Source organism: Solea senegalensis, unplaced genomic scaffold, assembly GCF_019176455.1.
Source record: "Solea senegalensis isolate Sse05_10M unplaced genomic scaffold, IFAPA_SoseM_1 scf7180000014654, whole genome shotgun sequence".
NCBI classification, from domain to species: domain Eukaryota; kingdom Metazoa; phylum Chordata; class Actinopteri; order Pleuronectiformes; family Soleidae; genus Solea; species Solea senegalensis.
Window position 1 is genome coordinate 87,534 of NW_025321090.1, and position 25,428 is coordinate 112,961.

Consider the following 25,428-nt stretch of genomic DNA (forward strand, 5'->3'; position numbering starts at 1 on the left):
GATAGTTTTCCTTTTAGAAATGTTAAACCACATAAATGTCAAGGTCCACAAACTCCTCGTGAGCATGACGCATGGGCGATACAGCTCTAGCACCTGACACAGAATGATAAAAAGCAGGTTGTGAGACCCCACTGACCTTTTTGTGTGCATATAAATATATATATTAATAGTTTACATAAATACCTTTTCAGCACAACCTATAATACATACTTGATACTCACTGACCGCCAAACTACACGGTGGCAATATCAACCCATTATACTCCAGGGCATCTTCACTAGGCTCTCGTGAAGATTCGATTCAATTACGATTTCGATTCTGTGATGCATCACGATGCATAATGTGTTGGTATGACCTTTTCTGTAAAGTAGCTATGTGATGTTAGCTTATACTGTGGTTTTCAATGACCGAAAAAGGCCGTAAACCCTTCGCAATGGAAGCTGCCACAGCCTGGGTGATCGTCTTTCCTTTCTCAGAGTTGGGCGGCAGAGTTGACGGCGTCTTGTAAATTTTTGAATGTGAAAACGGCTAATGTGGTTCCTCAAGTCAGTGGTGTTTCTGAGGTATTTGATTTTTGTCTGACAGGCTTTAGTCCAATTTGTGCTTGCCAGTCATTTCATAAAATCCAGAATGTGCCCAAACATCTGCTTTTAGAATACTGGGCGTGTGTTTTTTATTATTTGCGCTTGGTTTTCACATCCCTCTGCCATGTTGCGCTAAATGTGACGTTGCTATGAGGATGTCCTTATTTTGAATGCTACAACTTTATTGTTCCACTGCTGGAAAATCAAGAAACAACATCAGTGCGTTATAATGGATTATGTTTTGTTTCTGCATCGATGCAGAATCGACTGCATCGCGATGCATCGTAGAAACGATTAAATTCGACACCCCTTTTATACGCGCAGTGAAAATTCTGCATATCCTTAATGTCGTGAGAGAAACAGCGGCACAGCTCCTCCTGTACATTTTACATCATGTGTTTACTGTGGTTACTTGGCTCGGCAGCCCATTGTGTTTTGACAAGTAAATCATTTAATTGTATTGGATCTCCGCGAATGTATCCAAGTGGCCCACATTCTTCCTTTCCCCTGAAACCCATTCCCCAACATGTCAAATGTGTGGACCCTCCAGGGACCAGCATCATCACTGAAGGGATGGAGGAGCCAATTAGGTCCAAAAGCCAATAGAGGATCCACCATGATTTGGTTATGCTCCAGGTTCCAGTTATGTGCTGAGAAAGTTATGTCAACGGGTTTGTCTGTCAATTAATGATGTAACCATGTTACATATTGATCCATATAGTGTATATATATTATATTATGACTGAGTAGTTAATCCCTAGATAAGTATGTAGGGCTAGGATTTAGATGCACTGATTACACACAGCAATGGATCAAAATGCAGTGTGTATGTATTATTTGCTGGACTTAGTGAAGGTGTTGGTGCTATTCAAATCAAAATTTCATATTTTAAAGACTGGCTACCTTCAAACACAGGCCAAAATAGTTTTAACACCTAATGCTCTACTCAGTAGAGTCTACTGGATGGACATGGATCATCATGCATTTTTAATTTGAAGCTCAAGTGGTCTAAGTCTTTTGAAGCCTGTAGCAACAGGCAGTACAATCTGGATTCATAGCATGAACAATGAACCTTTCACACACACACACACGGTGCTCACACACAGTTGTATCTGCACCTGGTGATTTATATTATGGGGACTTGCTGAGGATAAGATAGACAAGTACGATCAGGAGTGATATCTGGACTGTACACACACAGAGCCGGATTAAATAAATGGACTATACAAGGCAGACTGTATTTTTTGGGCCCCCCTCCATCGATGTTATTTATGAATTGAAATCTGAAACTTACCAAAGTTACCAATAAAAGTTAATTCACATTTTACATAGCGTAGTCTTTGGTTACGAGTTGGTTCTTTGTATGCCAAAATAAGTCATGTGTCATATATAAACAGTCTATCAGACTATTTTTTGATTTTTAGGCTCTATTAAATGCTATTAAATTATCCTTATCCATTGCGAGTGTCATTGTTAAGGCAGTAGTACCAGTAAATCACCAATAGGTGTCAGCATTGCTATGTAAACAGAGCAAATAAGATAAATGTTGTAAGCCATTGCATTTTGCAGAAAATCTTAATTAAATGTGTAGATTAAATTGAATAGTTTAATAAGTAGTCAAGTATACAAAGACCAATACAATTTGCAGTAAGAGAAACTGTGCTGTCGTGGTAAAGAGGTTTTTTTTCATGGACAAGCATCACCTCTCTTCCATTCTGGTATTCAGCTCCTGGTCTGGACTGTTCAGCAGTTTTCTCCACTGGTCTGGATGTTTCTCTGGATGGTCTACTGTGCAGTGTTGTTTTTGGAAGCCATTCTAGATTTAGTCTTTTGGACTAAAAGGCTTATTAGTTTTAGTCACATTTCAGTAATTTCTATAGTGCAGTGTCACACATAAGTTTGACATGAAATGTCCTCCGCCGGTGGTGCGCGGCGACCGACTCTAGATCGGCTTGGAAGGGCTCGGGCGAAAGTGGTTTACAGCGAACCCCCGCCCAGACCTCGCCACGGACACTCACTGCGGCTTCTCCCGCCCGCCTGCCCCCAGCACGACTATTGATCGGAGCAGACTGTCCTCAGAACGCCTTGACAGCGTTGCGTCATCAGGACGAGGAGCGTAAATCGTCTTGAAATGCGGACCAACTCATTTTTAGGTTTTGACTGTCCCTCTGTCTGGGCCCCCTGCCAATCGGGCCCTCGGCACGTGCCTAGTTTGCCTTTGCGTTAATCCGGCTCTGTACACACACACAACTATGTTCTTTGAATGAACCAGAAAACATATTGGACCAGTACACAAAGACGTTGTGCACTGATTAACAGGATTACAGAAGGAAGGGAATGAGGATTGATAGCAAAAGTAGGAAGAACAAACAGAATCTACTGTAGGAGAAATGAATGTCCTTCCAATTGTCTGTTGTGATGTGCAGTTCACTGGTCTGAATTTGCTGATCTGAATCGGGATGTGTGGTCCATTCAAGTCGTTTCCCCATAGACTTAACTAGTTCCACATCATTCCAGCTTCAGCAGATGGTGCTTGACACACAGACCCAGAAAGTGTGGAAAAATAAATGACACTGCTCTCTATAAAGCTCCTCGTCTTTCCTGTGGGGCTCAGGATTGAAAAATGCCAAAAATTATAGGTTGTGTGAGACCAAAAGGGGGTGACAATTGGGTAGGAGCTTTATCCGATGTGACTCATGCATGTGTCACTTAAAACAATTTTTTTTCAACCTCTTGTGTGGAGTACCCTATAATAGCTGAGGTCGTACACCCTTTCAGTGGCAGCTTCCCTGACATTTTCCTTCAAGAGTCTAGTTGTTTTGTTTGGTGAACAAAGCAAGCATACATGCTCCTGTCTGTATGACCTTTTGGTCCAAGCTTTGATATATTAATGTTCAATCAAATACTTTCATAGCAACTGATAATCTCAGCAAATAGAAGAGCCTACAAAAAGCACAGCATTGAAGTAATGAGTGGCCAGATTTTCAATAAGGCAGAATTTCTTGGGGAAAAAAGGGCCAAATGGTTATAGCAGTTATAGCACCAAACCCATTGAGGACTAACAACGATCCCCATAGTTTCATTATGCTTGCATCCACTTTCGACTCAATGTTTGCCAATGGTCGTCATCAACCACCTGCACAAAACCACAGGCAGATAATGATCTTAAGATGTTCTTTAAAGTAGTCGTAGACCGGAAGCTCCAATTAACGCTGCGTTTGTGTGTGTATCTGCGTCATTACCTTGTTTATGAAACCCTAAAGTTTCACAACAAACAGTCACTGCTGAGAAAATAGGGTTTTATTGTTTTCCTGGGCTCTGCGAAGCGGATCGGCACTTCCTTAATTTGATGTCGTCATCAAAAATCCTCACCACTCCTCTCACCACCGTAGCGCCTCCTGGTGCGGCACTAGTCCAGGCCCATCCGGTTGCGTACATTCAACCGCAGAAGAAGAAGAACTACTCTTGTTGTAGCTGCTGAGATGCAGAGCATCCACCGTGCCAGAGAGGGAGCTGTGTATCTGAGAGCTGGCCTATCTATTACGTCACTTCCAGGTATCTGGCCAATCACAACACAGTCCATGTTCTGGGGGTGTGATTTTGGTATGAAACAGCGCGGCTGACGAGAGCGTCAGTGAGGAGATATTTTGATCGGCTCGTTTGCAGCGATTAGGAGGTTTTTAACCATGAAAACAAGTTAATATATGTAAGTAGACCTCCATAACTAAAATATGTGTGATACAAGCATTCAATGTCACCTTTTAAGTATTTATCCAAGATAGAGAGAACCAATGCTAAAACTAATAGACCCACTGTAGACTTGACAATTGTTTATTAATAAAGTTAATATTTGTTTCTGAGATCTGTAGAATCTTCCTTGTCTTTTCACACAACTCCCAGCAATCACAGATCAGGCCATCTCTTTCACACATACAGTGACAACCTTGAGACAATTTGTGGTTTGTGATGTCACCACTGGTCCATCTGTCCATGTGACCATTTCTGTTAACTCTCAGGTCTCCCTGTGATGTTTTGATCATTGTTGTATAGAGCCAATGGCGTTGGCTTGCGTTTGCATTTTCTTGCGTGCGGCCACAGGCACGTGTAAATTGTGACACTGACACAAACAACAACACACAGATGGAATGGTTTGGCCAATAGTAATTGGCTTTATTGCAAATCTTTCAGGTGTCAATGGTGTCATGAAAAATGACCAATTTAATAAACAGGCTGAGTTGAATGTATCTCTAGTTGAATGTATCTCTAGGCAAAGAGCCACCAAGGAGGGTATGGCATTGTTTATATATAGCCTGTATTGATACTATGTCTGTGCAGTATCAATATATGTGTGCATTAAAGACCAAATTACATAAAGGCACTGGTCTTACAGTATCTATACTTTGATATTGATCGTCTTATCACTATCACAGTGACGGAGGCAAATAATCTGCCTGCATCACTGCTGACTGATCCCATCCAAAAACCAATAATGTGATCCAGGTCAGTGGGTATTATACACAATCTCATATGACTTTGGTCATGGATAATGTTAGCTCACCTATTTTCTTAAAAAAAAGGACTTACTTGATTTACCTGGACAAACCTATGCTGAGCAAAAAAGGTGTGTGATGAAAGAGTGGGTGCGAGGATGCCGTGCGCACGTACTGTGTCTGTTATTGTGTGTGTATGTTCCAAGCAGTGAGATGGAAAAGCAGCTAGAGGTGTGTGTATGTGTGTATTCAGTATGTGCGCGCGTGCGCAATATATGGCCTCACAAGAGACAAGACCTGTTGTTAGGCTGGAGCTTCCCTACAATGTAATGAGGTCGATGGAGGCTTGTTACCATCCTCCACCTTTCTTTTTCCAGAGGGCAGATGCCTACCATTTTTACCCTTATGGTTTGAATTCAGGAAGTAATAGCTGAAGTCACCACTGCAATAACCTTTATGTCGTTTTGTGTCATAACAGCAATGCATAGGCAGAATTTGTAGCCTGAGGACTTTCATCCTTGAGAACGATACATCGATGCCTTTTATTTAGCCTCGTATGTCTCTCTTTTCCCCTTTTTCCCTTTGTGAATAATGTTGGAGCTTCTTGGATTGGCCACCAGTATTTTAGTTTGGTTCACTCCGCGCTTCTTTGACAGCATCTCCACAGTGAAAAGTCCCCCGTCAGTGTTAAAATTTGAACTTTGAATGCCATTTCCAGTGATACACTTTATTGCATACGTCAGTCAAATAACTGAGGGAGCAGTCCCTCTTGTGTTTTTCAAGTCAAGTCAGGTAGTTCAGCATCCGGAAACGAACCGCTGTATATCATCTTCTGTTGAAGTATAGTGTGTAATCCGTCCAAAAATAAGGATTTCATTCCTAATCATGATTTGTTGTACTTGTCCCAGAGGTGCAGCAAACCAAATGCACATCCAGGAATCATCCAAGGAAAAAGCTTCCCTAATACTAAGTGCTGGGTGAAAGGAGCATAATTGTAATGGCTAGATGATGACAAAGTAATTGCACCTCTGAATGAGGAGATGTATTTTTAGCACCGTAAAAGTAATAGCAAGTACCACCTACACAGCCTGCCTATAGAAAGTAGCTTCCCATTTATGATGACTTGCTATTTTACACATACAGCAACAAAAGGGAGCAATCTTTTAGTCACGGGAATTCACAAGATAGTCATTGACTTTGCCAGCATCAATGATTTTGACCTAGCAACTAAGAGTGCTATGGCAGTTAGAAAACTAATTAGGGCGAGGGCTATCAGGGGGGAAAATCAAACACTTTGACAGCATTGACAGAGTGGTATCAGCACAAGGATTGCCTTCTCTTTTCATACACTGATACGGGGAATTGGGGAAAGATTGAATGCTGCAGCTGCAAGGCTGGGCAGGAGAATTTTCCTGTCTGTACTATTCATACTGCATATGCTTTTATGTATATATATACACAAGAGATCTTGGGTGATTAATTGGCATTAATTAATGATATAACATAAATATAAATCCATTATCGTTAGACACTTTATCTGTTAGTTATTTACAACTTACTGCATGTTAAGATAGTGTATTGAAATGTGAACAGTATAAAACATATTTGCAATTTTTTGAGTGTCTGTCTCTATGTATGGAAACTATGTACAGATGTTTTTCCAACTCTCTCCTATCTGGTCACAAAGACATTGATTCAGGGGCTTCCTGAAACAGCGCGAGTGAAATCACGCGTAATTACGGTAATGTAAAGTGCACTTGTGCAATCGCGTTGTCTGTGATACACTCAGTGTTAAAGAGTTAAGAGTATGAATGGAACATGAAGAAAACAACACTAGGTGTGACATGTTTTGTTGAGAGGACATGAAGGTCAATGGTGTGTGCAGTATATGTGAGCATGCATGGATACATATCCGGACACGTGTGTGCTTGTGTCAGAGTGAGCAAATTTTATCATCAAGATTGAGGGCTACAAAATGTATTTAATATAACCAAAGTTAATGAAACATGGCTTATGTTAAGATTAACAGTGCAGTTTATTGCTGGATTTAATAATCTGTTGACCACAACTCTTTGAAATGATTGGACAACTTTAGTACTCAACAGCAACAAGATGTATTTGTTTTTCTCTCTTCCGTTATCACTGGTTGGACTGCTCTGATATTAGGTCTCCTCTGTGATCACCATTGTGGCAGTGGCTTAATCTGTACAAGCCTTTTTAAAATGTTAAGCCGTTTATTAGACATGAGCTCTGGGTTAATATCTGGAGATTTGGGTCCAGACATTCTCCGAAGGTCACTGTACACACATGATGAAAGCAGCGGAACATTGTCTTATTGAGATCCAGGACAATCTCTGGAGGATCCAGGTGGGGTGGTGGTGTCCATTTTGGGCATGCATGAAGCAGGACACACCAATTATCCCACTGTGGATTATGCAGACATTGTTGCACTTTCACATGATTATTCTAGGTTTGCAGAGCTGGATTAGCAATCTCCAGGGCAACATCTGCAGCCGTTGGCATTCACACATACAGCCTCCTCATACAATCTCCAGGGCGAGTGCAAGTGTGAAAGTTTTAGGATTCGTCAGATGGTTCTAAAGTTGGCTATTTCCTCCAGGGAATAAGCTTCTTCAATTTATCTCATGAAAGAGAGAAAGCAGCCAGATTATGCACAGAGTGCATGCCTTTGCTGGATACATGATAAATGCCCTTGCTTGTGCTTCTTATCTTGTATTTTGTTGGGCAGTTGAGGCCAGGCAGCTCACCCGTTTACAGAGAAAATCCTTGTCACCATTTTGGAAATCCAGGAGAGTCAGATAATGGATTCTTCTCTCATAGATCATGCTGAAATCACCTAGGAATAGGAGTATGGTTAGATTTGAGATTGAGGGATTATGGGTAGAATTAGTCGAGATGCTCACAATTGAAAGATTCCCTGGTTGGTTATGGCACTGGTTAGCTGTGTAATGATGACAGATGCAGTGAGCTGCTATTCTGTGAGATATCTCTTTAATAATACAAAATGAATATAACTGTGTAGGAAAGAATACATTACAGCAGAAACAACTCTCAGTGTGGCCATAAGGCTAAATGTTAGTGGGTCTCCTTATAGTCATTGTGCAGTATGAGAGAGAATAAGACAAATACATTTCGAAAAAATATTTGTTCCTGCACGCAGCATCTTAAAGTTCTTGGACTCATTGTAAACTAGCGGTATCTATAACACATAATCTAGGTTGGGTACTTTGCTGAGGTTCACAACCTTTAGTTGCTACTCTTATTGAGATTTCCAGTTTCTTACAGGAACAGTAAATGATGTTCTGTTTCCTGTGTGCTGTTTTGAAAACTATGGGGCTTTGACCACACACACAGGGGTTAGCGAAAGCTGTTTTGTCTTTTGTTTTTGTTTTTTCATTTCCAGTCCATGACGGTAGGGGTTTTCAGCTGAGATGAGTTGCTGAATATCAATACCAAGAGGAAACTCTGTTATTGTAGTTTAAAACGTCAACTTAACTTTAAAAGATGCAGGGCAGTGTTGCTGAGGACCAGGGTTGGGAAACACTGCCCTATATTATAAAGTTTTAATAAAATCAAAGGTCCACAAAGCCACTTTCTTTTCCTTGCAAGAATATTCACTCAAAGGCTTCAGGCCAACGGTGAACTACTTCAACTGTTCATAAATTACCCTGTAACAAGTAATCCTGCATTAATCATTTAAACTAAATTAACTCAATACTGGCTCCTTCCGTTATACTATTCAACAACATGAAAAGAGTATAGAAAAAAAAATAATGATGTTCAATCACAGCAACTGTCTAACTTGCTTACTTGCATCAATCACTAATGCAGATGGACTTTACTTATTGTGTCCATACGCCTCATTGCCTTTTTGCTTTTTGTTTATTTTTCTTGTCAAAGCAAAGCTAGCTTCATACAGTATGGCCCCAAATTTGCGACTGGATCGCATTCTCTAAACCTTGGATCTTACTGCATTTTCAACTAAAACTTGAGTAAGACAGCAAGCAATTGCTTATCTGAAGCTATCCACATTCAACAAAGTGTGCACTTTGTGTTAGAAAGTCATTAAGTCATTTTTACCATCTGTGTACTTTCCAAACGACCACACATATCACACCAGAGTGTGTAAAGTGAGTATACATGTTTATTTTCTGTAGCTGCTTCATGCCAGTTATTTGCACAAGTGTTATGGCTGTGGTCCAGTCTGCACATTATTATTTTATGACCAAGCACAAATTTCCCAGTCCTATCATGCTGAATATTCTCATGGTGTTTCATGACATAAAGGGCACTTTGTGACATACATCTTGTTATACTGCTGTGCTGCATTTCCATGAGAATTAAGCAGCCAATATCTTTCCAAACTTTCAAAACAATTATGTCAATTACACTTGGTGCAAAGATAAACAAATGGGGCATGTGAACATAAAGTCAAGCCACAACAAAAATAGCTGATGTCAGCATTTATGCATTCATCTTCTGCTGCTTATCATCTTCATCAGTGTTGTGGGGACAACTGGAGCTACTCATATCTACACTACAGTCAATTTAACGTAACCATAATCTGTCTTTGGACTGTGGAAGAGTACAGATGAGTGGATCCATGTGCAACACAGCAAACACAGAAAGGCCCATTTGTCTAGCCAGGGTTTGAACTGTGATCTGTGATATGGACATACTTGGGGGTGGCGTGTTTATAGGTCACATCTTTAGACTTTTTTCGCAAAATGTATTTTTCGTCTACTTATGTGTTGTTGTGTCGAAGTTATGATTAATTTTATATATTGAGTAGTGCTACTTGTAGAGAAGTCACAAAATACAACATTTTTATTTTATTTTTGTTCATGAAAACGAGCCAAGTGAACTTTGAAATGTGATATTTCCAAAATTTCACAAATTCAGTCCAATTTAAAAACATTTCAGCAACAGGTCTGTTTAGTTGATGAAAATAGAAAACATATAATTTCGTCAGATTACCTATATGTTAAGCTGAAAAAAGGATATAAGACACTATATTGCACATAGTGTTTTAAGAGTTAAACACCATGCCTGTAAAGTCAAAATAATTAAATACAGACCAACTCTTATGTGAACATTGTTCCATAGTTTAAACTATTTTAGTCTGTTTTGTACTTTTGCAAGGTGACCTCATCACATATATTTCCTTGCCGGTTGCCAGGTTTGTTGAACAGGACATGCAGTCAGAATATCCACTGATTCCTGTTTCTCTCAGTGATAGTGACCAATATTTAAATTAAGGCCCCCACACCTACAGTACAGTATAATGTCATGTTATGTGCTTGAGTTTGTGTTAGTGTGAGTGTCTTCTTACCTACACTTTACTGACTGCCGTTGCATAAGCCGAGCGTAATGTACCGTAGAAGATGGTAGCACCCCTGGCAGGTGCCTGGCCCTGCTTATACTGTTGCTCCAAATAGACATGGCTAAGACAATAGACACAAATATATGAGTCACATTTTCACAAAAGCAGTGAGAAGGGTAGCTAATTACCCGCATGGTGTTTTGCAGGTTTACTGCACCCTCTTTGTCTGACAGTAACAAAGTGCATAGCTTTGTTCAGAAACAAGAGATCACAGGCTGAACGATGAGTTTTCAAAGAAGGAATGTGCAGGGAATTAAGGAAAGAAATCGTTATGGACGTAATCATCTTATTTATTGCAGAATCGACACTATTACTCTGGTAAATTATTCATCATAAATCAGGTATAATAGTTAGTAATATATGATCCAACACAGGGACACATATTTCACAATACAACATTGGATACTTTGATATTTTGTTATTTGTGTAAGTACATGAGGCAGATAATTTCAAACCATTCTACTGGCTTAATTTCTCTTTATTTTCTATTTTCAAGTTAGTTTTCTATTAATATCTGTATATTATTCTCTCAAATGATTACCTACTGAAGCTCTAAGCTGTAGTTCAGCTCTAATGAGCTCATATTGTGTTTGTTGAAGTCCCAATTTCATGCCTTTATTGTAAACCCAGTGCCATGAACTAATCACACACACAAAATTACACTTAAAGGGGAAATTGGCCAATTACTTTGCCATCCCTGCTCCATGAATTTTGCTTTACTGGCAAAAATGTGCTGTTCAGCTATTATTCTTCGCTACTTCGTCCTACATCAACATAAATCAGCAGAAATCAGCAAAACAGTGATTTCTGTGAACTTTCTGAAATGTTAATGATTCAAGCAGTGATTCTGAGAACAAGGCAAACCTTGTCCAATAACTTTCATCATCACCGAGTAGTTCCTGTGGCACTTTACGTAAGAACACTCATTCTATTACAATGGCATTTGTACAGTAAAGCTCAATTAGCACAAAAGAAAGCAAAAAAACCTTAGGTAACTCCACAACTGACGCACTACAGCGTCTGACAGAATTTAATAGCAACCGCTATGCATCCTGTCACTTCACTTCACACTTTATTGTAATTAATGTATGCATGCATCCACTGTAAATAAGGCAATACAATCCCTTAGTGGACTATTTGTTTCCAATGGAAAAGTATAGAACGGAAAAACAAGTTATTCCCTTTAGATTATGTCACAACACAGTGACAGCAACTTGCTTACATAGATCTGTGTTCAGTCATTCACAATCGAGTCTGGTGAGAAGCTGTTGAGGTTTTGACATTGGTCATAGTAAATACCAGTAAACAAGCACAAAAATGAGGAAAATGTGATTTAAAAATGGAATTACAGGTTCATATTTCTGCATCCACTTATTCACTCTGCTGAGAAGACACTGAATCTTTTTTTTCCACTGACCCTGATCTCTGACCTTATTATCATTAGTAGTATTATTACTGTTATTATTATGGTTATGATTATCATCAGGTATGCCTACAGGTCACAAGGGACATCATTTACAGAAAGAACGATAGCCAAGAGAATGCCATGGTTTTTTGTTTATAAGCCGGCACCAGCTGCTGTATCAGGCGAGCAGTGAAAGCTGTTTCATGTATTGTACATAAAGCATAAATAAATAAGATAAGACAGCACAGGGCATCTGCAGGGTACACACATGGACTGTTGCACCAGAGCAATGTTTATACATATGAGCATTCTCCTCTCACTCACTCCTTTATACTGCCTTTCTTTTCTCTCTCACTGCTTCTCTCTAAATCCTCTATTTTCCCCTCTCCCTGTACAGAGGCTTTCCTCTGCCCCCCTCTGGTAACTTCTCCTATTGATTTAGAAAACAACTGGGCTTAGAAGTTGTTAAGAGGCTTTGGCTCTGCATTCTCTTCTGCTCACATATTGTGTACACACTGTCCGACCAAAAGAAATAAATTTGATATGTGGTTGGACTTATTTTAGTTTTGATAACAGCAGACATTTGCCATGCCATTGTTTCAATAAGCTAATGCACTGTCACAACCTTTATATCCTTTCAGAGCTTGTTATTTTTACCAACATCTTGCTTTGATGATGAAAGTTCATTAAGTCCAGCATGTCCCAAAACCTTTATAGGTGAAAAAATGAACTATTCTTTCACAGTTTTAGCCTGATGAAGCCCAGCATTGTCTTCTTGGAATATGCCTTAGGGAAGAAAAAATCCATTAAACCTCGTTATTCAGTAATTCAATTAGCTGACCGTTTTTTTATGAGGAATATAATGTTTCTTGACCTGGACTTGACCAAGTGACGCAGCTGCAGATCATAACACTGCATCGATGCACCCATTACCCCGGAACAGGTTAAATCAGGACTCACTCACTCACTCACTCACTCATCCATCTTCTACCACTTTATTCTCCACATGAGAGTCGAGGGGGTGCTGGTGCCAATCCCAGTTGACGTATGGCAAAAGGCGGGATACACCCTGGACAGGTCACCAACGTAGAGTTCTGTTCACTCTTACATTCACTCCCATAGTCAGTTTAAAGTGTTCTATTGTGCATGTTTTTGGAATATGGGAGGAACCTTAGCTTTAGTATCCATACAGAACCCATGGAAAACACGGGGAGAACATGCAAACTCTGCACAGAAAGGACATGACTGTGACCCTCTCGCTGTGAGGCCACAATGTTAGCCACTGCAGAACCAGTTAAATCCAGGTGACCTTTTTGACATGTAGATCTATATATTCAATGCAACTCTTCAATTCAATTCAACAATATGCTCATATTGTTGCCAATTTTGTTGTTTATTTGTCCTGATGATACCTGCTCTGGTCAACTATTGACAATCTGCACAACCTAATAGAGGATAAAATCATTTCCAGACTGTAGCATTCACAATCAAGGCCAGAATGTGTGTGCAAATGTGTGTGAAAGGATAGTGCAATTTAATCAGTGCATTGACATTCTGGTTAGATCCACCTGAACCTGAGAAAATTCACAAATCGCTGAGAGCCCAGCCTTCACACGTGCAACATGTCCTGATCAAGAGAGATTTCTGAGGACTTCTGAATAACATTTCACGCTTGTATAAAAGTGCAATGGGCACAAAATCATTTCTAAAGCCCTATTCAGCAGATAAGTTTAGCTAATGGAAAGGGGGAAATATCATGAGTGATTTAGGCACTTTAAGAGCTTCACATTAAGCTCCAGTAAGTGATGAAAAAAGCTAAAGGGTAGAGGTCGACCAAGGCAGGTTTTTCCATGTCTAATAAAGATCTGTAGGATTCTATGAAGCCAATGGCTGATGTATAACGGCCCATGTATAATGTCTAGTGACGTCATGTGAGGGTATGGTGAATGTATATAAATCCAAAATTCTTCTTTTAATGTACCATTAGTACTGTACGAAATGTACTGACAGTGCATAAAGGTACTTAATGTACTGTCTAGACATTAGGTACATTATTACTCACAGAGCTTCCTTTACTGACGTGTTGTCAAACAAGACCTTAAAGCTGTACGTCTGTGTAAAAACATTTGAGCCAAACATCTACGTATGTTTTGCACATAGACTTGTACAAAACTGATCTGCAGAAACACACGGAATGTGAGATAATTGTCTGGTTGTGGAAATGAAATGACCTGCATAGATAAGTTAGGTGTAGTTGGGGATTTGAGGAAGAACCCAGTCAGCAGGAGCAGCTGCCCGAAAGGCTGTACAACCAATTAGCAAGTGAGTGTGACCACAGGAGGGAGCTGGGAAAATGGAGGACGACTTAAACATTAATCTCGACATGTGTGAGGGAACTAACTCATTTGTTAAGTAGGATATAAGTTATACGTTTGCAGCAGTGGCTTATAGTGGAAACTGTGTGCTGAGGGATAAGTGTTGACATAGGGCGTCTCGTTGTAATTACAGTAGATGGAGAAATGATACACAAGTACACAAGAAGACAAATTTAGCAATAATAAGGAACGTCAAGGCCATAATCATATCCCATACTTTTAATATTCTGCATGTAAAATCAAGTTCAGAAACTCATGTCCCAGTAGCACCAAAACAAGGTGTTACACAATTAAACTGTCACAGGATTATTCATGAATTCAAAGTGATGACGCATACTGACTGACGCTAAGTACATTTAGAGTTGAAGCCGCCTATTAGTAAGTCTTAGTGAGTCTTACGTATGCTGTAATTTAATGTTTTTCTGGCACTTAGTTGCCACTTATTAAGTCTTCCTGAACTTATCTATCGTATTTGTTGTTTCTTTTTTAATTTCAAACTGATTTCAAAACACTTGTTTAAATGCATCTGGTGAACAAATCCATTAATGACTTCACACATTTCAATCCTCTTTACACAAAAGCAGCTTTTATTACTAGTAGTGCTATGAAGCAATAAAAAATAATCTGCTGGCCCCCACTATTCCACAGGAAATCATCTGTTGACGCATGGTGGTCGTGCCTGCAAAAACACTTCAAAACGTTAAAAGCATGTTTTTACAAATATTTATGAGGAGGGAAATGTTTCTGTAGTGGTTAGCACTCTTCCATTTGCAGCATGAAGATCCGGATGTGAGACCTGGTCAGAAACAAGGGCCTTACTGCCTGGGGTTTGCATGTTCTCCCTGTGTGTGCGTGGGTGTTCTCCGGGTTCTCCGGTTTCCTCCCACAGTCCAGAAACATGCAATATGGGGATTAGGTAAATTGGACACCTAACTTGACCGTAGGTGTGAGAGTGAATGGTTGTCTCTATATGTGGTCCTGCGATGTGGGCCTGGCAAACTGTCCAGTGTGTACCCCTCCTATCACCATATGTCAGCTGAGATTGGCACAGCACCCCAACCCTCATGTGGAGGATGAAGTGGTACAAAATGGACGGATGGATGGAAATGTTCCTATTAAATTTGTTTGAGTGTTATAATGAGAAACTCTGAATGCAAATATGTCTGCAAGCTAGATGCCAGACTCAAACTATGTTCTTCTGCAGTAAACATTTAACTTGTGAGTTGTATGGCTTAAGTGTTTGTGTGCATGAAAACGCAATATTGCGACACAAATGAAAGTCTCCGGAAACCTCTTTTGAGATTCACCCCATTTTACACCAGTTTTTTCCTTACAAAAGAATGGAATGAAAAACACATTTATCCGCCTGTCAACATGCTGAAATTGTACTTTCTACTTTTTTTTTGTTGTGATTCCTTGGGAATTGAGAAATACATCAGTTTATATGTCACAATGTACCACTTATCAGCATCTCTACATATCCAAATTTCTGCCAGTTCCCTAAATTAGCCTTTTGGATATTTCTTAGCTTATTGCTAGCAACTTTTGGTCTAAGTTTGATCAGATGCAAATATGGTAGATTACTTCTACAAGATTTTATACACAATGACATTTATAGTAAATATAGACTCATTACTGGGGATAAAAAAAACAAGTTCCTTCTGCCAAGCAGTCACAGGAATACAGATTATACCAAAATACTATCTGCATTTTATTTGTTACCTTTAAAAGCAGTAAACGTTCACATGTATCCATCTACATACTCAAATGTCCCTCCTCTCTTTGTCTGCGTGTTTTACAGGGCCCATTCCTGGCCTTCGTCATTCACAGCTAATGGATGTCCTTACCCCATATGCCTACAACGACAGTTTCTATGACAATGGAACATGGAGCTTCAACGAGACACATCAAGAGCAGAAGCACCAGTACAACTACTATGCCATGCTGCTTACGTTGCTCATCTTTGTCATTGTCTTTGGCAATGTGTTGGTGTGCATGGCTGTTTCCAGAGAGAAGGCTCTGCAGACCACCACCAACTACCTGATTGTCAGCCTGGCAGTTGCTGACCTTCTGGTAGCGACGCTTGTTATGCCCTGGGTTGTCTACTTGGAGGTAGGACGGCAAAGATGCACACATACACACCTACACACCAATTACATATGTGTTTGTGAGCATGTGCAGTATGTGTTCTATATTTGGTGAGACACAGATAAGATGACGTGCCTCATGCAGCAGGCTAGATTTCTGTCTCCGCCATTTTGTATGTCAGCGTTAATCAATCTTGTGTGGTTGAAACAGATAACATTGTTATGCAGATGAAAAGAGTTCTTTTCTTTATCATGAGCAATTTCCCAAAAAATGATGGGAGTGCAGGCTCTGAAATCTATAAATACTGACCAAAATGGCAGATTTTCCAGACATAATTCAGCTCGGGCCTATTATGCAAAACAAGATCTATGTGAACTCTGGTTCCAGTCGAGTGAGCTGCCTCAGCTATCAGCAGGTCAAACGATGAAGGTGAAACAAGGGTGAAGGGGAATGTGTTCACATCAGAATTGTAAATATCTGCTCTGCATTGGTTAAAGGACTATAATAGCAGCTTATGACTGTGTCAGGAAAGTGTCTTCAGTCCAAGGCCTTGTGTTTATGAATAATTCTTCATCATTCTGGGAAATATCATTGTACATTCAGTCCTGTGTTGGAAAGTGAGGAGCTGCATGTTAACCACTGTAACCTAAAAGAGACTAACAGAGACTCCAATCTGTGGAATCAATCGGGAGCCGGATGTGGTTTATCTCACAGAAAATTATCTCTAAGCTCTATCTGTTATGTCTTTTCTCATCACTTATGTTTGTCTTCTTGGTCCTTGGGTTATTTCTGACCCTCACACTTTAGGTCATGCTGTCTGAGGTAAAGAGAGGCAATCTTAAACAACAGGGACTCTAAACCTCCAGTTTCTCTGGCTGGGTCATGATGGTTATCACAGTGATCAAATTACAGTTTATAAATCTATATGTTGTCGTCGCCTTAGCTTGTTTCTATGTGTATGCATACTCCACACTGGTGATTAAGGTGTCATTCATTATTCTTGCAGAATTATTACTTTCAGATTAAATAACCGTTGTTTTTAATCTTCTTGTGATCATGACCACGAATCCTCTTACCAAAGTTTTCCTTCTTTGTTTAATCAGAATGGTTTGCTCATGTGGACATAATTGTAATCAGAGCTCCAAACTAGATTAAAACCTTGTCAATAAAATACTAATTTTGGTATCAGAGCAGTGAAGTGAGTCTCTGATGGTTTCATTTCAGGTTTCAAGGTTTGCATTTGAAGAAGCATAAATGTCTCTTGTGCTCAATCCTGTAGGGAACACTTCCCTTAACTTATCCCTAATATTGACTTGCAGATACAAATTGGTTACTGTAATATTAATAATCAGAGGGAAGCAGAATCATTTGTTTTATGTACAAGAAAACTGCTTGTATCGGGTCTATACATAAAAATCAACAAGCAAATTATATTGAAATCAATTTGAAGCAAGAGCAAAATCCTAAAGATGTTGGCTATAGTTTTTGAAGATAATATGTTTATCTAATAAAGGACAAATTCCACTAAACCAAATAAATTGTTTTATGTTTGCCTTTCAGAACAAAAAAGACAAATGGATCAAAGAGACATTTGTTCCCAAATTGTCAGATGAACTACCTCACAGAAAGAATCCTTGCAAGCTCAGCGTGCTCCTGTTTATTCGGTCAGCTGAAATACTGCTCCGTTTGTTGTGGTCCATGAGGAGAGTTAGAGTCAGTGGGGGGTCTCTAACCTTGTTGATAAGGCTAACAGCAGAGGGAACAAATCTGTTGTTGTGCCATGATGTTTTGGTCCTGATGGACTGCAGCCTACAGTAAACAGTCAATGCTCACTATTGCTTGCAGATGGTTACATTAAATAAACAATAGTGGCTCTTTTCATTTTTTAAAGAAGAAAATAGAACCTTTACCAACCAACCAAATATATCAAATGCAGTAAACTTTTTCATCTGAACCCATCATCTCACTGATTTCCCTTAAATGGGCAATTTATTACAAAAGTCTAACAGCAGGACATGACACTGTAGAGAACTATCCAAGTCCTGGCATTTCTACATCCCATTTGTGTTAGTGTGAAATTGTGTAATAATCCTGGGCCAGCTGTGTTTAATTTACTTAACACAGCAAAAGGAGTCCCACAGACAGACATTTTATATGTTTAAAAAGTTCATACAGTTGTTAACCCAATTCATACAAGTAAATATCCAGCGTGCCTGTAAGTTTTGTGAACCTTTATCGTGCATAGAGGAGCTGTGTTTTGAGGACTTTACAGGGCTGAGCGTTGCTAATCAGTAGCTACTGTGACCATCAGAATCAGAATCAGAATCAGAAGAGCTTTATTGCCAAGTACGATTTGCACATACAAGGAATTTGTTCTGGTGTCATTGGCGCATAACAAGCATACAAAATTTTCTAAAGTGAACAGTAAACGTATATATACACAGTATATAAATGTTTTTAAAGATGAAAAAGAGCACTACAGAAAGAGCAGTAAAGAGCAGTATGACTGGGCAGAAGTGAGTAACAGTGCGAAGTGCAAAGTTCACAGTAATGAACACAGTAATGACGTTAATATAACACATAAAAAGGATGTAATGATAATGTGACATGTAGAGGCAGAGGAGGAGTGTGAGGAGTCAGAGTGTCAGGGGGGGTCTCCGGGCCTTGTTGATAAGGCTAGTAGCAGACGGGAAAAAACTGTTCTTGTGGCGTGAGGTTCTGGTCCTGATGGACCGCAGCCTCCTGCCAGAGGGGAGTGACTCAAAGAGTTTCTGTCCGGGGTGGGAGGGATCAGCCATAATCTTTCCTGCACGCCTCAGAGTTCTGGAGGCGAACAGGTCCTGGAGAGATGGAAGATTGCAGCCGATCACCTTCTCTGCAGACCGAATGACACGCTGCATGTAAAGTGCATGGAGAGCTACAGGGTTAGCTTATTGTTGGCTAGCTAACTGAAACTGCTCAATGTGTATGAGAAAAAACATTTCTCTATCAAGCTTCTGAATGAGTATGGACCCTGCAAAGTGTGAAAAGGTGAATATTTATAATTATTAGACCAGATTTTTAGGACTTGATGCCTCCAGAAAAATGTGCTGTTGAAGCATGGACCAGGACACTCAGCTAAGCTCAACAGAAGCTTTGAACTGATGGTGTTCTGCTCTTCAGAGGAACAGTGAGTACAGGAATGTTTATTTGTGAGGTTTACAAATGAGCTTCAACAGCACACCACTGTACAGTTTTGACTGAATTTTAAAATCCCATGTAAAAGTTATTTAGCAGGTTACAGATGTGTATCAAAACTGAATTGAGTGGGTGGAATACATTTCTTATAATATTTTTTTTAATATTCTCATTTAACATGCCTATTATTATAATTTTTCTCCTGTAACAGGTTAATTTCCCTCAGTGTGGTATCAATAGCCCAGTGCTCCCTAATCCTGGTCCTCCCTGCTCCAACACACCTGATTCAAATTGTCAGCTCATCATCGAGCTTTGCTAAATAATAATTATCCCTTCATTTGAGTCAGGTGTGTTGTAACAGGGCAACATCTAAAACATGCAGGGCATATATTGGGAAACACTGCAATTGCCTAAACTGGTTTGTGACACTGAAAATCACACACCTGCTAATCTACTAAAAAAATCAGCAGGACTACAACAATAGCAAATGCCTTTATTTATGGATAGTTATCCTAATTTGTAGAAATAAACCGCTTGAGATATACCCTGAATCACCCTGTGTTACACCAAAACAAAGAAACAGCTACAAATACAAAGCAAAAGTGATACATGTGCCATTTATATCAGTGGCAGCACACAGAACGAGGTCACTTATTCAGTAGTCAGCTGCTCTCTTGCCTTTGTTGGTTTCCCCTGTGTCTCTCTGTTTATCTTTGGAAAAACCCACCAGTGTTATGCAGCCATTTCTACACAGCAACAAACATCCACAAAAGTGAGGGGGCTACTTCATGGTTAGAGGGGGTCGATTCATGGACGACGGGGTTTGGTTTGGTAAAAAATAAAAAAATATCTGTCAGTGCAGAGATTTCTTTAAAACCGACGTGGTTCATCTGTTAAAACCACATGTTCCCAGATGGTAACATGAATCTGCATAACATTGTTTTCTCAGGTTTTTTTAGGCAGTGCAACATACTGTATGTCATTAAAACAACAATAACACCCAGGCAACCAGTTACATTTGTTACACGTCTCCTCTGGCAGTTGTGCAGCATTGAGATCCTTTGAAGGGAAACTGTATACTCTCTCTGGGCTGCTGATGTAGGATCAATGAGAGTGAATCTATATTATATACAGTTGTTCCTAGTTTTTCTCACTTATTTGTTTGCTAAGGAAAAGAAGGCCCATTCTATGGAGCTTCTCTATTGTCAGGGTGGGAAAAATTCCCTCGCATTAACTTGTGTCATTATTCCCTCCCTGACTGTCCCTGTGCCTCAGGCAGCCCTGCCCGGCCACTTACTCCCCACAAGACCTCCACGGCCAGCACTCATACTCTAGCCGGAGCTCCATGGCCAATGCCCGGCCCCACACTCAGACTGTGAACACCAAGGAAACGTAAAGTTATGGCAAGAGAAAACAAAGGTTTAGTGAGGGAATGCAAAAGTATCGCAAGGAAACAAGTTTTGCTTTAATAAAATCCCACCGTCGACCCTATAGGGGGCTCCATAACATTCAGATCTCAAATTCTAATAAGAATAATAAGAAATGACTTGGTAGAATTGAATATTGCCTGAAGTTCACGTCATTCTTTATAACAGTTATGATTTGTGCTGTGACTGTGGAGTGCCAGTTACATGATTTTAATCAATCAATCAATCAATCAATCAATCAATCAATCAATCAATGTTTATCTGTATAGTGTGCGTACAATATAATCAATGAAAGAATCAGATAATATACATTATTATTAATATATAGTATTAAAAGCCAAACTAAATAAATATGTTTTAAGTCTGGCCTTAAAGTAACAGTCGTTCCACTGTTTGTGTCGTGATCATGGGACGTCTAGTAGATGTTGACTAGAAGAGCAAAAGCAACACCTGGTTATTTTCACATATAGGGTTCAAATCTCAGTCAAGTCTTTGTATGAAACACAGCTCAGCATTGGCCCAGAGATTCTTAATCTATTTGTTTCACGTTTCGTTTCTTCCATTAGAGACACAGTTTAGATCTGTGAACACATTAAGATAACAAAAAACAAAGACACGCCTTCTTTTCCAGAAGTAACAACACATTTCTTCTTCATCTTTCTAAAGATGTTTTATTCAGTGTATCAGATTCAGCATGAACCTCAATGGGAGCATAGTCTCAGAATGTATGCAGGACATTCAGCCTGCCCTTTATTAATAAATGCTAAATTAGCATTCATTAGCACAGTTCCTCGCTTTCCGCCAAGTGTGACTGATTAAGATTATGCATGACTTCAGGTTTGTTTGAAAATCATAGTTAAAACACCCAAACTATGTCCACAAAGAAATACAAGAAATATCTAACTTTTAACTGTAAAACTTTTAACCGAAATGAATGAAAGTAAAGCAACTCATGTCAAAATATGTGTTATTAGGTTTGTAAATATGGTTATTAAGTGTCAGTATGGTTTTCATGTCAGTCCATTTATACAGATTATTTACAATAATAGTAGATTTTGTCGTATGACATTAAGTGTTGTGTTGCTGACATTTACAGTAACTTAAGCAGAAGTGTGTGCTGCAGTATTGCTTTCGTTGTGCATTTGCCTTTGTCATTTTTGTTATGAATGTATGCAATTAAGCACGTCTGCATGAAATGGTATATTTTAAAGGTTTGTTCATCATTATCATTGTGAATGCTGTAAAGACAGCTCTTTCACATGGCTCTTTAGATAAAAGAGCAAAGTGTGCGCGTTTCTTTTCAATCGGATTTTAAGTGACATTTAAAATTACCCATTCTAACGGCACTTTTAATTTTCCCAACAATTTACCACTGGAAATTAAATTGTAATGAGGATACATTCTAAATTATATGATATGCTGTGTTTTGGCTGAGGAAATAAATTAAGTTGTGGAAGGACAGAATTGAGAATTGTCTATATCTCACTGTCAGGATTACACAATAATTATCTCTTTAGAATATATCTGTTTCCATGTCAGGGCCTGAGGCATAATGCCTACAAAAACAGTTGTGGATACACATATCCTCGTGTAGACAGACTTGCCATGAGGACCTGGAATAGATTTCAGCTGTGAGGCTTTAATTTAATTTGGGTTGCAGGAATGATGAGGGTGTGAAGGTGCATGGTTTTTGTTTGTGGAGCTGGTTGAGAGGATCAATGCGGACACTGACACATCAAAGATCATGAAGGAGAAGCTGAGCGATTGTTACGAAGGAGAAGAACAGATGCAGAGAACATGACGGCGGTGCAGAGTGAGAGATAGAGAAGACAAATGTCAGGAGCAAAAGGTTGGAAAAATGCAAAACAAAGGGGAGATGAGCCAGAGGGATTGCAGCGGAGAGAAAGGTGATCATTAGGCTGTCAGAGCAGTCTGCAATCACTAGTATTGTCGACACCTACAGAAACATGTTTTTTTTTTTTGTTACGGTGGTGCTTAAATTCATAAAGACACAGCTATAGGAAGATGATAAATCAGTCACAGTGATGCCTGAGATGTGTAGTGAAAGGTGAGGTGGGTGGTTTCAGAATTGTCAGAGGTTTGATAGATGGTTTAGTCTCATCGCCAGGTTTGACCATGTGAGCAACAACAGCCTGTGCTCGAGAGCCACCTGGGACTGGAGGGTTGCATGTTCGGAAAATAAGTATCACACTAACACTCAGGTGGTGTTTGGCTTTGTGATCATCTATAGTATTTTAATTTGTTCTGTTGTCAGTCAAAGGATGTAAAGAGTCATGGAATCACTGAGAGAGGAGAGATGATGTGTCTTTTTTTTTTAACCAGCTGTTTTGTGTTTATTGTATATTGTCTATGTTCTGCTCAACAGTTATTTTAATGTCCTGTACTGCTGTCTGCCTATGGTTCAGTGTTTGCTTTAATGTCCCCGTCTTTCTGTTATAGGCATGGGAACAATATGCAAAGAGAAACGGCGGCAAGTGGTTTTGTTCCATCAGGTTTTGCTGCAAAGCTAACATTTGTTGATGTTTGTCTCTTCTAGGTTGTGGGAGAGTGGCGCTTTAGCAAGATCCACTGTGACATCTTTGTCACCCTCGATGTAATGATGTGTACAGCCAGCATCCTCAATCTCTGTGCCATCAGCATTGATCGGTGAGTTTGTCACTTCACAGATTGTTTAGTCCTGCCTGTCATGCTTCCTGCATTGACTCCCATTGGAAATCATTACCCTCTGAATAACACAAGGCTAACATATAAGTGTCTATGAAAGCACACATTACATAACACCTTTACCGAAGCACAGTAACCATCCCATTAATTAATACCAGTTCCCTGATAAATGGTGATTCCTTATATTCGTCACTTTTAGGAATAACATGAAAGTCAATTAAAATAACTCTTGTACATTGTGATGCAACAAAAACTACAACAATAATACTTATAATACGTAAAATATAGAACGAAGGAACAAATGAAAAAATAGGAAATGCAAGTTAAATATTTTATATTGAAGTTTCAAATTTGTCATGTGTATTAAAGGTACAGTGCAGGATAAAATTCAATAAAGTACTGTTCCCAAAGACAGACTTATATTTATATTTTGCAGTAGTAGCTATTCTTTATTTCTTTATTTCTTTCTGTCTTTTTTTTTTTGACCTTTTACTCTGGGATCAGTTCACTGCGATATCAATATTAAACGTTCTTACAAGGTTGTCATCACATATCTAGACCAGGAGGGAAAATATTCAACTATTGCTTGAGAGACATACGCACACTGCAAATTTATTCTAGAACTTATTATTAGTGATTTGATTTGTCTGTGCTGGACTGTATATGTGGAGTGCAGAGATGACTGTCATCATTACCACAGAAAATCTTGTTTTTTATGATCTTATATACAATATAACATCGCTTTTCATATTTAACCTTTTTGAACCTTTGTGAATATTTTCTTTTACATTTCACTCTGTAACTTTTTGTGTGTAATAACTTATGTCTTGTTAAAAGACCTTAATAGTCGTGGATTCATTAATAATTAAAAAATAAATCACAATAATAAATGAATTCAATAAATTAAAATGAATAAATGTCAAAGGATCGCTCCCTAACTTGTACATAGTTGCTAATGTGTGCTTTTCCTTTTTTCATTGTTTGTTTTTTTTGTCTAGGCATTTAGAGCAGACAGATGTGAGATGTATGCATGTATGTTTTGCCGGATGTGAATGTATGTAATTAATTAATTAATTAAATAAATAAATAAATAAATAAATAAAATGAATAAATGTCATGTCATGACACACAGCAGCGGAAGACAGCCGAGTTTCTCTGCAGAGCTGAAGGACATAGAAAGCTTGATCTTTCAGTATTAAAACTGTAAACAGCACTCGTGCAAAGCTGACAGTCAGAATATTTTGAAAGCTAAGCGACAGCTTAGGTGAATATAGCACTTGTGGATAACTTTTAAAAACAACAAGGGCACCACACACACCATATTTTCCATTTTGTAGTCACTCGTATCATATTTGACACGATTTTCTGCTCAGCCGCATTTTTAGATTATTATGCATGATAAATAAATAATAAATATTCAGTATGTTCCCACACGGCCACAGCTTCAGCTCTTATTAAAAGAGGTTGAATTAGAATGCAAATATGTGTCGTAGGTGGAGGGAATTTATCAGTCTGACGTAGTTTAATCTCACTGTAGATTCATGTTTACTGTATGCAAATGTGAGTGCGACAAAAATTGACAGAGAGGAATTGAATCCAAATTTACATTTAGATATCATTACTGCGTTGTGATTGCTTGCCGCATACTTGTGAATACTTATCACTGACAAGAGTTTGACGGTGTGAAGAATCACTTTTTCCAGAAGTGAATACATTTGTCCACTCAGCGAGTGAGACAGCGATCGGTAAAGGTGCAGACCAGAAACACAGACTCATTTATTTCCTCTCATAAG

General features: G+C 39.1%; 1 protein-coding gene across 2 annotated transcripts in view; it reads left to right on the forward strand.

Annotated features, from left to right (window-relative positions):
- Positions 1-25,428, forward strand: part of drd2a (dopamine receptor D2a) — a 35,209-nt gene that overhangs the window by 2,080 nt on the left and 7,701 nt on the right. For both annotated transcript variants that reach the window (XM_044016575.1, XM_044016576.1), the window contains 2 exons: positions 16,060-16,370; positions 23,508-23,617. In XM_044016575.1, the coding sequence (XP_043872510.1) occupies positions 16,092-16,370; positions 23,508-23,617 (389 nt within the window). In that variant the 5' untranslated portion in view covers positions 16,060-16,091. The remainder of the gene's footprint in view (positions 1-16,059; positions 16,371-23,507; positions 23,618-25,428) is intronic.